Source organism: Embiotoca jacksoni, unplaced genomic scaffold (assembly GCF_022577435.1).
Source record: "Embiotoca jacksoni isolate LCO1_2020_lvr unplaced genomic scaffold, fEmbJac1.0.p SCAF_6, whole genome shotgun sequence".
NCBI lineage: Eukaryota > Metazoa > Chordata > Actinopteri > Embiotocidae > Embiotoca > Embiotoca jacksoni.
In genome coordinates, this window is record NW_027185414.1 from 16,924,427 (window position 1) to 16,940,453 (window position 16,027).

At 39.1% G+C, this 16,027-nt stretch overlaps 1 protein-coding gene across 3 annotated transcripts in view; it reads right to left on the minus strand.

The window, feature by feature from the left end:
* Positions 1-16,027, minus strand: part of syt7b (synaptotagmin VIIb) — a 99,059-nt gene that overhangs the window by 33,651 nt on the left and 49,381 nt on the right. For 2 of the 3 annotated variants that reach the window (XM_069174302.1, XM_069174303.1), the window contains exons 3-5: positions 9,898-9,977; positions 8,075-8,209; positions 4,353-4,553 (exon numbers count right to left, since the gene is read on the minus strand). In XM_069174302.1, the coding sequence (XP_069030403.1) occupies positions 4,353-4,553; positions 8,075-8,209; positions 9,898-9,977 (416 nt within the window). The remainder of the gene's footprint in view (positions 1-4,352; positions 4,554-8,074; positions 8,210-9,897; positions 9,978-16,027) is intronic. The other variant, XM_069174304.1, reaches the window with a different exon arrangement.

The following is a 16,027-nucleotide window of genomic DNA, read 5'->3' on the forward strand; positions in this document are numbered from 1 at the left end:
TTGACCTACTTCTACCTTCTTGCCTTATTGCCTTTTGCTTCCACCAATCTCTCTCTGAGGTCCTTTTGGCTCCTGCAATATTTCCCCTCGCCGCTTTTCCTTCTACCTTTGTGCTTCTGCTCTCAACTGCTCTACATCCCCTCTGTCCATTCATCTTTTCTTCACCCTCAGCCATCACATCACTCTATCTCCACACCGCCTCCAATCACTGTTCTTTAAGTCTGCTCTCTAATTACCGGTCTGCTACTCTTACAATCATGTAATAGTGCTTCACCCCTTATCCTCCCCTCAATCATTGCCCTGCCTGATGACTGTAAGCTTGTGCTAAACAGCTCTTTCTGGAGCTAATGCTGTGAGGGAGGATTTACTGCCTGGACTTGAGTTGTGTTAGCGGCGCTCTTCAGCATTAACTCGGCTCTAACTCTGTTGGAGAGCCAGGAGACAAGCACCCGCAGGAGCACAGCAATGCTGGATCAAGTAAATAAAAGACAGAGCTCATATACATGCAGTAAAGCATGCACTCTTTCTCCCATACACTCACATATTCACATATAGCACACCATTAGGTATTTCCTGAGGACAGACTTTGATGAGAATGTTTGTTTACTTGTCTAATATTCTAACTGAATACATGTTGATTAATGTATAAAAGTTGTTTGGCAGATTTCAGAGTTTTAAAGTGGGAGGAGACATTTTGTGTTTTGACTTCCAGAAGTAAAAGTCCGATTCCCCCCCCCCCCCCCCCCCCTTGCACAGACGGCTTTAGGCAGCTGCTTGTTGGAGCATATCCAAAGTTTGGATGAGAATCAGTTAAATCATCAGCGCAAAAGATGAGCATTCAGAAAATATCCAATTGTTTGATAAACAGCTGAAGGCTATGACGGCCATAACAAACCTATGTACAATTATCATGGACAATCTGCTGAAAATCATCAAGGACATCTTTAAAGCAAAAAAAACAAAAACTGAAATGATTATTTACAGCAGAGAAAAAATACTTTCACAACCACTCTGTATGAATAATGTAAAAATCTTTTTTCACTTTTATTTCTAATAATTGATAGCTATGTGCACTTACATGTGGAGCTGGCTCAATTCATTTTCTTAAGCGTGTATGTTCCAACACCATAGAATTAAAAGTAATTTAATTGCAATAATTTAAACCAAGATTTTATTATCTTTCAACCTAAGTTAAATTAAAAACAGAATAGTCAAGAATAGTCAATTAGATAGTGTGCTAAATTTACCTTATTTACATGAACTCGTGATGTTCAGGCTTTCATGTATATTTCAAGTTAACCTAACAACAGCATTTTTTACAGTGTAATATGTGGTCTATACTGTGTGTTTCAGGTTTGACAAAGTCACTTGTGGAGGGGCCATTTCCTCCACATGATCTATTGTTGCTGTTGTGAAATCATGAGACTTGTCATGTGCCATGAGGACTTGTAGGCACAAAGGAAATGACATTTTAGAGGAATAGAAAGAAATGCATTTAAGTGTAACAACACACACCTACAAAGAAACTCTTGCTATTTGAACGTTTGAACATATAAACTAAACATTGCAGCTGTGGTACAGTCACGTGTAGCTATGAAAAATAAATATAAAGGTCACTTGACACATAAAAAGCTCGGTATTGCACATTATTTCTGGGTTCAATAGTCATGTTATGATAACTGACATCATGATAAATCAATACATCTGGCTGGATTGATGGTGATATTAGGCCAGACATCTGGGAGCCAGTCCATGTGCTAATACATTTTCTCAGTCAGTTCAGTGTCATAAATCTGGCATCGAATGAACTCATTTGAAAAATTTCAAGGCCTTTCCTCACTCCTCGACTGTTGCATCTACTTGTGCTTTCAGCTACTGTACAGCTTTACTGTTTCGTGTATCTGTACAGCACCAGCCGCCATCATTCATATGCCCTGAGCATAAGCCCTCTTTATCTGCTGTATCCCATTTGTGACTTAAAGGGTTATTTTCACATTTCTTCTTGCTTGAAAGTCAATTAAGATGACTACAAACCTTGAATTTTGTTTTGTAATTAAGTGAAATTGAAGAGGGTGAATAACAGGGAGAGCGAGAAAAAACAAAACAACAGTGAAGAGTGAAAGAGAGTATGGAAGAGACAGAGAGGGGGGAGAGGCAAATGCCCAAAAATAGAAACCAATTTCAGGGGAGAAATGGAAATACAGGTGGAGCTAAAAAGAGAAGTGAAGAGAGAACAAAACAGGAATGACTGCAGTGAAGAGCAACACAACAGGATAACTAAAATTAAAATTCAAGTCCAAATATTTTATTGCCATTCTGTTAAAAAGCCACATACCATATTATTCTAAGATTTGTTTCAAAATTTGTGGCCTTAAGAGGTTAGCACACTGCAAGCTAAGAAAAAACACAAACAATGTAAACCAAGAAAACCTCTTTACCAATATAACAACACATACTAAGCATTTTCAAATTTTTTTTTTTTTTTTGTTGAATTGTAGGAGATTATTTTTCATTTCATTTAGCGTATTTTGTCTGTTTTATCAAGTTGCAGTACGTTGAACTCTCTGGTGCCAAATTACTCAGTCATCATGTGCACAAGGAAATTTATAATGTCTGCAGTCCTATCAGGAGGCAAATAACAATTCTAAAGTCATAAGTTTGCTTTATAGCAGCTAATCAATCTATTGTATCAGAACAAGGACGCATAGTATTATGAATACTGAGTTGGTTGATCATGAAAGAATGATAAATGAATAAATGAATGGGAGTATGACTGTGAAGCAACTGAATGGAATTTTACTGGACTTCTGCACATGTTTATTAATATATTCTACTTTATGCTCTCGGTTTAAAGAATGATTGTCTCAGATATGATTTACATTGACAGCGTTAATTCGTCACTTCAATGTCCTATTGTCCAGAAGGTTTTACCATTTCCAGATCCAACTTGTACATATGGTAAATTATGACTTGAATACAGATACTTTATAGTTGTGACTAAGCTCTCATCTTATCACGCACTGCAAGCACTAACTGTGATGCTCAGCTTTGTCTGATATCAGATTGCAATGATAAAGAAGAATGGTGTGTTGTAAAATACATGTTTGATTTTAACCACCTGTTTGCACCAGCTGGTTTGCTCCAGGACGATTGTGTTACATTAAGGTTGTTGGATTATTACAGATTTACAAAATGACAGTAGCCGCTGGTTCCAGAAGTTTTTCCCCCATTCTGTACTCCTATTTAAAATTTGTCTTCAAACAATATCCTCAATCATACTTAACACAGGAACGCAGGACTCTTTTGGATAGTAAAGTAAAAAACCCTCAGGCTTATGTTTTAATTATTTCACCAGTGTTTCTGAGAGGTCATGTTTTGGCCATAATGTTGGTCTGTTGAACAAACCAAAAACCTACAGTCGTAGCTAATGCCCACATCATAGTTCTTATGCAGGCGTGTACCTTAATTTCTTAAGAACTACATATTTAGCTGTTTTTAGTCTTCTGGACAGATGAATTAACAAGGAGAGTTCCATGAGCCTTAGAAATACTCCAACTGTGAGTCATGTATCAGTCTGTGGGAAAAATTAAAGGGACTTTTACTTCTGGAACCAGGGGCCCAAAATACTGTAGCTCCTCCCACTCTGCAACACCCTTACCATCTGCTGCTTACACTATCACTTGATCATATTGAATATTATCCGGCTCCGGTTGTAACCAACATAATTAGCTACTGTACTAACTTGAGGGAAAGAAGAAAACACATTCCCATCTTTAAGCTGGGGTTGATACACAGTGAACAATGGTTAAAAATAGGTTGCATACCACCATGTTGCAGGGGAGGGCTTCATTTGTATCGCGAGGCTAATAAAACTGCTTTCCTGCTGTTTATATAGCAGTTTGAAAAGCTGTTACTTCAGACGAACCAAACACGCTGTTTCTGAAGATCTTCAGAGAGCATCTGTTTTCTTTGAAATTCTTGAAACTGTCACAGCCATCAGTAAATTGGAGCCTGCAGAGGAGCAGTATGACTGTGTGGATTCACTTTGTCTGAGACATCAGCTGGGTGGCAGCTGACATAAAAGTGGTATCTGCTTATGAGCGAGGAAGCTCTGTGTAGTCAAGAGACTTCAATACTCATACATCACAGGTACATTCTGCAAAGCAGCTGGCCTTTTCCAGGCCTTCTTTACATTATTTTCACCTTCAGTGACAAAAATAGCTTAAACTCCATCTTTAAGAGCACATGCAACATCCTCATTCATGATACTTTAACAAACTCCGTCCTTGTTATCCACACCATGCTGTTGTTGTGCCCCTCATGGGTGCCCCACGTCACCATGCGCCACTCACTTGCTAAACCGGAGGCCTCCGGCATGCATGTGGCTCTGGATCGTCTGCCAGCGCCCGGCCTTGCTGCCCCCCGTCACCATGCTTCGAACGCTGTCACTGCGACTTGGCCCCGCCCCATTCCCAGAGCAAGCACCACCCCCGCTGTCACTGGCCCCCGGTGAGGGTCCAGCACCGCCATGCCCACCTTTATCCACAGCCCCACTGGGAGGAACGGTGGGGTGGATAATAGACAAAGAAACACGGGACAGACAGGAAGAAAGGACCAAGAGAGGATACAAAAAAAGAGATAGACGAGAGACAGACGAGAGACAGACGCACAGACGCACAGAGCCGGAGAGCAAAAGTGTTGTCAGTAAAGTTAGTCAAGCCGGTGAGTAAGACACTTCCTGGGGACTCAGTCGAGCCACAAGTGTCTAGTAAACAACAAAAATTTGGAAGAACAGCTGCTGGTCAGCAAGACAGTCAGTAAATAAGCAGAAGCTGTCTGAGCTGAGACTTACTGCGTAACACTGAGTAAACTGGAGAACAGTTGTATCACTCATTGGACACTCAGCTGAGACAAAACATATCGTACAATATTTCTGTTCAAAGCTGCACACGGGCTTACATTAGTCACTATAAATAATTCACGAGGGCAAGGTTTCAATGACTAAGTCAGACAGATTCCAGCAAAGTAAGGATTGTAATACATCAACGATAGTAAACTTCTTTTTTAGCAACACCGTCCATGACAATAATTTGTTTTTTTAAGTATTTATGGTGAGAAATAGGCCACAAGATGCAGTGGGTCTGCCCATTTCACCCCACTGAGGGGCACAGCAATGACGTGAAGTGGGCATAATAGCAGAGTAATGATGCAGATCCATCATCTTCAGATTTTAGGACTGCGGATGCAGGTGATGAAAACAGAGCACTAATGTCTCCGCAATCTCACAAAACTCACCTGCAGAATTTGTATCTAATGTGTAGCGTCAAATTTTTCACATGACTTGCAAATATTCACAGTAAGAAAAGACAGTTTTCCAATAAAAGTCCTCCATTATTTCTCAGTATGCCACAAACCCACCCCAGCTGACCGAGACGCAGACGTCACAGAGATGAGTACAGACAGAACGCTGACTTTCAGTACAGGACCTTCTGAGAGAGGACAAACCACAGGACACGCAGCTGCACAAAAGGAGGGCGTCTTCGACAACATTCACACGTTAAGTGTAAGCTGACGGGAAAATGAATGATTCCTCACTGAAAAATGTAATATTTTGTGGCCTGACTGTGTCCACACTGCTCTCATATAATGGATCAACATCCTGAAAATTGGGCATGGACATGTCTTATTTTGTTCGTCTTGCTTTTTTACCGATTTCCTTTTTTGTTTTGAAATGTTCTAATGCACCCTTGAAAGGTGCTAAACAAACAAACTTACCTTTATTTGCACAAAAAAACAAAACAATTTTGACAGTAATAAAAGACAATTTACTGATCTGCTCTCACATATATCCTAAATACCACTATTGTCAGCCTAACAAATGCCACTCAAAACTAAATAATTATGTCAATAACATAATGGAATGCAATCACAACAAAAGCTATAATCACAGCTGCTCACTGAATTTACAATAATTTCAACATCACTGCACAGATACAGAGTAATTGATCACTGTGGTTTTCAAAGAGTCAAGTGAGTTCTAATTAGACAGGATACGAACGAACAGGTTCACTTAATGCCTCAGTGATTGTGTGAGATGCATCTAAATGATGGAATGGAGGCTGATATGAAACAGACGTCTCACCATACAAACACTTAATTGGTGCACTGTACGCGAAGGATACAGTGTCACTATTTTTGGCTCAGCAGAGTAGACTCGGGGGGGCTGTCAGGCAGCCTTAAAGCACATAAAGTCCTGTGAGCGATAGTGGGAGTAGTGACAACCAGCAGAAAACACAGAGCGACTGGAGGAAGAGGTGAGGAGTAAAAACACAAGACTTTTCACGCACAAAAAACAAGGCCGTGAAGACAAAAAAGGACAAAAACCACCCCATTAAAGGAAGAGTTGTAAATGTTTTTTTAAATGCTTATTTGTTTCATAGTTGAGAGTTAGATAAGAAGATGAACCGCATGCTCAGATGTGTGTTCAAGAAAAAAGCTACAGCCAGCTGACAGTGAGACTGAGAACAGAATGAATATTCAGTGGCAATGAAATCATCCATATACTGAAAACTTTTAAACTCACTAATTGGCATGTTGTATTTTGTTGTTTACTCCGTTCAACAAAAATAAAGTATAAAAACAACAATTGACCATTTTAAGTGGTGGTTTATGTCCAATAACTTTTCGGAGTCTCTACTCAAAAATAGTGCTTGGCAAACACTCCTTGCCAAAGAACAGTGCAGCACCAAACTCCCTGTGAAACAAATTGTTGTTTTCACACTTTGGTTTTTGTACCGATTAAACAAACAAGATAAAACATGGTCATTAGAAAGCTTTAGAATTGCGGGGAGATGGGTTTGTCATCTTTGGACAGAGCCAGGCTTGATCTCCTCCACTCTTAATGCACTAGCTATAGCTTCATGTTGTGGTCATCTCATCCAACTCTCTCCCACAAAGCAAATGAGCATAGGTCCATAAATGTCAAACTATTCTTTCAAAGTAATCCACTCAAAGAAGAAAAAAAACCTTCTACACATCAACAACAGTCAACCCTCTGTAGAAACCCTCATGGCCTATGTTCACTATATATTTAAGTTAAGCATCCTGAGAATCAGTTTTGAATACCCAAAAGGCCAGGTTGTATAAACGGGGAAAAGCTACATGTAAAACAGCAAGATAAGCTCTCTGAGGGTTGTCCGTCTCCATGGTAACACTCCATGGGCTGCAGGTGAGAGGCAAAGAGGGTCTGGTGAGGCCAGCAGGGCTGTAGGCAATGGGGCTGTCAAATATTTTGGTTTGTACACCCAGTACACTTTTGCAATAGCAAAATAATATGTTACTTTCCCAATTTATTATTCTGTGTTTTGAGTTTTTCCAATAACAACCAGATAGGACTCCAAAGTAGCGTCTCTATCGTAATTCTAATTCTCTCTGGAATTTTATCTCATAAATATTTATGATTTAATGCTGGTTTTCAAATAGGATGTATGAATTAATTTTGCATGGATCTTGGTAGATAGAAACACTGTCTTTCAATCTCAAGGCAATCATTTGGAAAGTGGTCATAATGTCTGTCAATGTTAGGGCAGTCCCTGGAATCACAGCGATATTAAGGGATGGTGCTGCACATCTCTATCAGGTGCTGCATGGCCAGCAGTGCATACTAAACACCACCTCGCTGTTGACATGCCTGAATACAAAAACATGAGGATTACCAGGGATGAGAGGAGACTTCTGTTAAAAGATATGCGGCCAGACAGTGTTACAAAATGAGGCTTTCTGCCCCCCTTTTAGACTGTTAAATGTGACCTTTTCAATGCTCAGAGGGATATATCGATCATATTTTGCAATAATTTAGAGTGTTTTAGTCTTATTTGTCAGATATTAATGCACACAAATAGCAAAACACTCGACTAAAATCATCAATTTAGAATGCAAAATCATTACACTACAAGTAATGTCAGTTTTCTTTATGTTAACCAGTCATTGGAGTTTTTCAAGGTGTACATAAGCCCCTGTTCATTACAGCCCTGCGCAAATAGAGGGTCGCTTACCAGCCGTGACTGAGACTCACTTGGGCGTGAGGCGAGGGTCTCCGTAGGGAGCATAGGGAGACATGTTTAAGAGGAACTCCTTGGGCGGGTAGGAGCTCCACCTCTGTTGCACATTGCTGCTGTCATTGTTGTTCCAGAAGTCTCTGTCTAGATCACTGCAGCCAGAGAGAGACAGCAAAGAATAAGACAGGTGAGAGCAGCAAACAATGACATATAGTTATAAAGAAGCAAATCACGACTGATGAAGTAAGCGTGGAGAAACAAGGCAGAAAAAAACACGTTAGAATACTGTCTCATGAAAGGTTCGGGAAGAGAGTGTAAATAAATAGGAGAAATGCCGATAAAATTATGATTCTGAAAGTTCTTTATAGATATTAAGTATACTTGTTCATAAGAAATCAGGTGACCTTAACATTACATCCAACACATGGTTTCACAGGATAAAAGTCAGGTTTAAGTCCATGATAATGTGAACGTCCAAAAACGTGATAGCTTGAAATGTTTTATTTTAAAATGCCCAGAATGAAGTGACATGGACGTTTTATCACTCTGTCAGGGGTGAAGGAACAAATAAAACAGAGGACAGAAAAGTCTGTGTGAATCAAAAACATCAAGCTATTGAATAAACACATGTTGGATTATGAGAGAATACAGTTTTGGAAATGGAAAATGAAATATTAACAAAGATGTAATATAAAAAGACAAACTGTTCAATTTGTCATTCAGTGCCTTGGCGGCCAAATGCATCTTTGATATTTATCAATAAAACATAAAATCAGAGACTCCAATAGAAATATTCCAATCCAAATAATAACTAAAGCAACATTTCAAAAAAGATAGTTACAGTTTGATTATTCTGATTGTTGCAGTTTCTTTAATTTACCAGGATTCCCAGTCTAAATCAAATGTCAAATTCTCTGATTTTCATTGACTACAAAGGTGAATTTCCACGATCTATAATGAACAGAAAAACAGTCGGCCTTTGTGCTCATCAGACAAAATCCAGAGCTAAACATTAAACTAAGCAAATATTTCTTATTAAATGGGAACAAAATGCATGATTTTCCTTGGGCTGCCGCCGACTAAAGACCATCCTCCACTGGGCTGCTGCAGTGCAGGGATGGCAGCTGCATGCTTCCTACCGTTGCTGTGGCTGTGAAGGGCTCCATAATTCAATAGATAAATAGTATTTTTACAAACTTCATATCTGTCTTTTTTGTTGTGTACTCAAACAGTCTCTTAAGTCTCTGTTATGTTTACCTTTGTTCCAGCTACAGGAGAAAGCACATCTTGACTGAAGTGATTGTTGAGGAGGGGGAAGGGGATAAAACCACTCAGGAAAAAAGTAAAATAACACTGTAAAAAATACTTCATGGAAAACATTACATTTTGATAAATGGTATCTAAAAATACAAATAAAATTCCATGATATTCCACAACTTGGCTAAAAAAAATTATCAAATCTCCTGATTTTCCATGTCTAGAATAGACTTTTTAAAACTCAGTGATATTCGAAAAAATTCCAGGACCAGTGGGAACCCTGTTAACTTTGAATATAAAGATAAATATTAATTAACCATAACCTTGCATTTGATGTATACATATATACAAGTAACTTTATACCCTGTGTTCCTAAGAGATGGTAAAATTGAACCTCTTTGATAAATGAGAAATGCATCCTTATACACTATCTTCAGGGCATCATATCAGGGTGGACATTTCAGACCATGCAGGGAGCTACGAGATTAGCTTTGCAATCAGAAATGGCTGTTAAAATGTGATTCTTCCACCACATCATAGATCATTTCCATGTGCCTTCATCTCCTCTCTCCCTGACACCTACTTGATGGCTTTATTTTCCCCTCGACCTCTCACAGAATCTGGAGAGCTGGCAGCCTCCACCCCTGGCTTATTCCTCTTCCCCTGCAAAGACACAAGAGAGGGACAGAGACGGAGAGTAACGGGAGGAACACAGAGCTTAGAGTCGTTTCTTGATTGTTGTTTACAAAGCATTTTTGCAAGTGAATAGTTCATTATACAGGCTTTAGAGCCGCATCAGCTTCCAACACATGTTGCAAAATATGATAAATGAGAGAAGAGCAACAATCTGGTTTGATGCCAGGACTATAGCCAGTTTCTGAGGATCAAAACATAACAAGGGACTACTTAACTACAAGTGAAAAGGAAAAACACACACTCACAAGCATGGCACATGTCTTTACATACAAACCGAAGAGCACACACTTACACAATGCAGCTTTGGGCTACATCTGACTGAAATCAGGCACCTTATGATAATGGGAGACATATCTAGACAGAGCTCAGTATACATACTGTAAACAGTAAACATTAATGAAACCCTTAGAAGCTGCCATTGTTATTACATTCAGACCATAACCATTATTGTTATGCATTAAGAGGTTACGGCATTGCACCAGAGGAGATGTGCTCCTTCTTAGTGATGTAGCAACATATCGGGGCTACAGCAGCTTCAGATACTTCGGCTGCTTATGTTCACTCTGAAAAGTTTCCACTGCTAGTGAAGACTGTTGATAGTGAAGATTACATTAAATCAATTGAACCAAATGGTCTTCCTCTTTTCAGTAGTGACATGCTGGCAAAGCAATCTCACCTGCAAATCTTGTGACCTTTACAACAATTAAAGAGCGAAAGTAAGAATGCACTTAATGTTAGAAATTTATTTGAAGCAAGACATTGGCTGATCACTTACAATACATCTCTTTAGCGTGGCAGTGTTGTAATCAGTGGATAAAATCAGATGCTGAACTGTATGTCAAAAGGCTGTGGGTCATGCCATTAAAACCTTGGCATTAAGTACAACGTATAAAACAGAAACAACGCCATCCAAGATATTGAAAAAAAAAAAAAAAAAAAAAAGCCTCCAGAAAAAACAAATCTTCACAAACCAGAAATGTGTCTGCAGTCAGAGGGACTTTCAGGGAGAAACAGGCTCATTTAGAGGATGAGAAAATGTTTAATAGGTGGAAAAACTGCATACATTTCTATTGCAGTATATTATAGAGCTCACGTTACCTACTCTGTACAGATTTTTGACACTTAATGGATAGTGCTTTCAATGGAGCAGTATAGAGTAGTTACAGTTATTGACCTCTATGTTTTATTGAACTCTAGATTTATTGAACTCTTGAGGGTGATAACACTGAGCTCTTTCCCGCTGAGTCACACAGACCCTCTGCTCTTACGTAATGTTTTTTTTCTTCCCATTGTAACCTCAAACATGGACATGAAGAGCACGTATGCCATACAATGTTTACCAAATGGACAAGAACTCGAAGTACTGCTCAACAAAATTAGACAGCATATTTTCCAGTGAAAAAGCAAATAACATTTTGGACTTGATCCCATTTGGAGATTTCAGCTACATAACCATCTGTTATTAACCTCATCAACTTGATCGAGTTTTAATTACATTTTGGCAAAATACATTCTGTGTATACCAATCCTCTGCATGAGTTATTAGTAAGAATATCAAATCATGCCTAAGGGTTGAAAGTTTAAACTCACCTGTGACAATGGTGGTCAGATCTTAAATTCCAAAATGTAACATTAATTACAGGAATGCAAAACAATTCAGTTTAATTACAATCCTACGTCCAAAGAAGTTGGAAAGGTGTGTAAAATGTAAGCTCATTTAAGATGCTCTGAGGCAAAGTGGAAAACTGTCCTGTGGTCTGATTGATCAAAATTTTACATTCTTTTTGGAAATCTGGACATCACGTCCTCCAGTCTGAAAGAGTAGAGGGACCACTAATCAGCGCACAGTTCAAAAGCCAGCATCTGTGATGGTATGGAGGTGCATTAGTGCACATGACATGGGTAGCTTGCACATCTGGAAAGGCACCATTAATGCTGAACAATATATACAGGTTTTGGAGCAACATATGCTGCCCTCCAGATTATGTCTTTTTCAGGGAAGGCCTTGTTTATTCCAGTAAGGCAATGCTAACCCACATTTTGCATGTATAAAAAACAGCATAGAAGGGGCCGAGTGCTAAACTGGTCTGCTTGCAGTCTTGACCTGTCACCCATTGAAAACATTTGGCGCATCAATAAACAAAAAATAGGACAAAGGAGAGCCTGAAGTGTTGAGCAGCTGAAATCCTATATCAGGCAAGAATGAGACTTTACACTTACAAAACTCCAGCAACTGATTTCTTCAGTCCCCAAACGTTTACAGTGTTGTAAAAGGAAGTGATGCAACACAGTGCTGAACATGACCCTGTCCCAACTTTTTTTAAACGTGTTGCTGGCATCAAATTTAAAATAAGCAGATATTTTTCATAAAACAGTAACATTTCTCAGTTTCAACATTTGATAATTTGTCTTAGTTCTATTTTCAAATTTCAAAATCGGTTTACATGATTTTCAAATCATTGCATTTTGGTTTTATTTACATTTGATACAACCTTTTTGGAAATGGGGTTGTAATTACTGGGCTATTGCTTTATCCTAGTGGCTCTTTCAGGAGCTGTTTGGGAATAAAGATGTGTCCTGGTTACTTCCTTCTCATCCCTGCTACTTTTGATTGCACAAGAACCACCAAATATAGCTTTTTTTATTTTTTTAATCATCACTTTAACTCCTCACCTGTTCTTCAAAATTGAACATTTTCAGACTCATAAACTGAATTTTCACCCAATAACCCTGCGCAAACAGCTAGAGAGAAGAAAACGGAAGAAGTGGTCATTTTGTGGTGCAGTTACTTTAACAAAAACAGTATAATGTGCATATCCTATTACTACTCTTTTTTTTTTTTTATTACTACTTGTGCTTTTCTTGCAGTTTGGCATATGTGACTGTTTCGTTTTCACAGTTGATCACAGTTCAGTTTCCATTTGATCTGATCTTCATTTCTTTAGACTGTTAGACGATGCTGGAGAGACCCTCACACAAACGAAGAGACCATACAAATTTAAAAGCACCAGTTGAACAGTGGCTTCACACCTGGGACCTTCGTGTTGTATAAGTGACGGAGCGAACAGGCAAGACACTCTGTCCAGTCATGTAGGAGACGACATACAGTCTGAAAATGAGGACGGTCTGACAGCAGGATGTGCTGAACTGAATAAATTGTGTTCCTTCAATTATTTATAAAAGTGAGACGAGTCACTGAGGAAGAGCTGTTACAGATTCACTCGAAAAAAAAAAAAAAAAAAAAAAAATCCCTTTTATGACTGTATTCCAGTCTTTAAAAAACAAAAAAATGCCAGTATAAACCCAAGCTAAAATTGTTTGATTTTTATAGATGTCACAACTCGTTCCTATCACTCGGCCATGTTTTCTTTTGTTTCTACATTTAACACTTCCTGTTTTATTTTTGTGTACTCGTATCTCTTTTCATTTGATAGTCTTCACTTCCTGCCTTTATGTGTTTTTCTGTTGCCATGATTACCTGCCCTGCCTTGATTAGTTCCACCTGTGTTTCATTGTCTTTCCTCATCTAGCGTATACAGTCGATGTGCCCTCTTTGCCAGTTTGTGTTTATACTTAGGGCCTTTTCCTACCGTTAACCCTCGTGTTATCCTTGGGTCAAAATGACCCGTAGCTGTGTTCAACAAAGTTCTATTTTATTTCTATATTTTCATATTTTTTGGGATCATTGGTGACAAGGATGCTGTGAGGGTTTCTTTAAACCAAAAAAAAAAAAATCCCCAAAAATATAAAAATATAGAAATAAAATAGAACTTGGTTGAACACAGCTGCGGGTCATTTTGACCCAAGGACAACACGAGGGTTAAGATGTGTCTCAGATCACGTGCTTCCCTTAGTACTCTTACAAGTTAGCACAATAACACTGCAAGGTTAGTGGTGTCTCAAATCACACACTGCTGGTCTGAACTTACTATAAATAACTGAAACATTTGAATGCATCACCTATCACCATATCTGCCGGCTTTGATCATTTTACCCAGAGATGAAAGCGTTTTCATGCCTTCTGTTTAACACAAACAAAAAAACACACGCATGGCTTCTGTCCAACAGCATGGTGGTACGTAGCAAAAAAATAAACAATTCTGAGCAGACGTGTATAATTTTCATTGGTATTGTGCAATGTTCTGCCACAGCTGCAGCTCTGAGAATACTTTGGGTTGGTGGTCCCTCCGTCTCTTCTACGAAGCCAAAATGGCAACCATTGACGGTGAAAAATATCCATTGTGTCATATTCAATTTACATCATCTGAGTACGAGTAGTGCACTGTATGCTTCCATGACAGTGTGAATGCACGTATGCACTCAAAATAGTGAGTGTTAGTACATAAGTTTGTGATTTGAGACACAGTAGTAGTCTTCCTGGTTTTTGGCACCTTGTTCTGTTATTTTGGCTATTGCTTCAGTCTGGTCCGTTTGGATTGTTTGTCTGGATGTGCCTGTACACCTGTGAACTGAACTCTCTTCAGTAAAGACTTCTGCTTTTACTTCCTGCTCCTGAGTTGTGCTTTTGAGTGCTGTCAGTACAATGGAACACTTGTAAAAGGTAGAAAAAACTCTAACCTATCTACAAACACACAAACAGATGTTTCCAGTTTAAACAGGGAACGCTACATGTTCTTGTTTCCTCACGTCTAAACAGACAAAACAGGTCACTTGGTATTATCATTCAAAATGGCTCGTACGTGTTTTCTGATCCACCACATTTAGGGCTGGTGAAGCAAAGAAAAATCTTCTTTTACTTAAGAAATAAACAATAGATTAAAATCTTTTTTGCTGATGCTAATGTTTATTGTAAATGATTCACTTTTAATAAAATACAGTATTTATTTGCTTTTTGGTTGAGAGAACTGTTGCTCCCTTTTAAACTCAATGATGAATGCAATATTCAATGTATGATATCAAGCAGCCTGAAACGGCACAGTGCTGAGTGTTTGTTTTAATACAGCTTTTCAGAGTCCCGTAGACAGGTGGCATCTTTATGTAGTCTACTGTATCTACCTCTAATGCATCCACAATACACTCTATTATTTATCATGCTGCATCTCATACGCCCAGCTCGGCAGCACAATAGATACAATTTTTCAATAGAAAGCGAAGCCCGGGTCTAACCTGAACCTACATCCAGCCACTACACTGTAATCACATACAGTGCATACACAAAGGACGGGACACTATTGGAATTAGGGACTCAGAGAAGGATAGATTTCTAAAAGTCAAGAATATGCTATCGAGTGCAGCTCATCTATCATTAAAGAGAATCATAAAATCTTCAGGAGGCTGGAGAGGAGAGGGTGGAGAAGGTACAATGTTGAGAGAGAGTGGGAGGATGTGAGAAACAGAAGGGACGATCGAGAGAACAAGGAGAAACAGAGCAACTGAGTTTGACGAGAGAGCGGAGGGGCACGTAAGAAACAGAGAGAGAGGATAGTGGAGGCTGGAAACAGAGTCTCAAATAATGAAGCTGTGCGGAGGATGCTGAAGATGATACACGAGATGAATTGGAGATGTGAAAGGGTGATTCCCTGCTCAGAGCAGTGTGGCCCTGATTTCTTCTGGAGCGTCCTCCTAAGTCGTGCTGTCATCGTGTTTGTCACACATCTGGATGTTCAACACCGACCAACAGCACCTTCGCTTCCCGCCTGTCTGTATGCCTCTGTGGCTGGTTCTGCCTCCGCCTCTCACTTCCCTCCTCCTCTCACTCTCCTCCCCTTTCCACTCCCATAAAAACACCAATGGCAATAGACCAGACTGCTTCATCCCTCCCGGAGCAAATGCTTTCCAATGAATCCATTGGTATGGTACATTCACATATATGTGATTTATCACAAGAATAAGTGACTGATCGCTCAAATATTTTACACAAAACCTGACACCCAATAAATCTCCTAGAAATTATATGTATATACAACTAATTTGTTTTTGTCAATTACTTATTCTATGAAACATAATTGCTGCCTGGATTATGTTCCCTGGAAACGTTTAGGCAGCAAAAGCTCTTT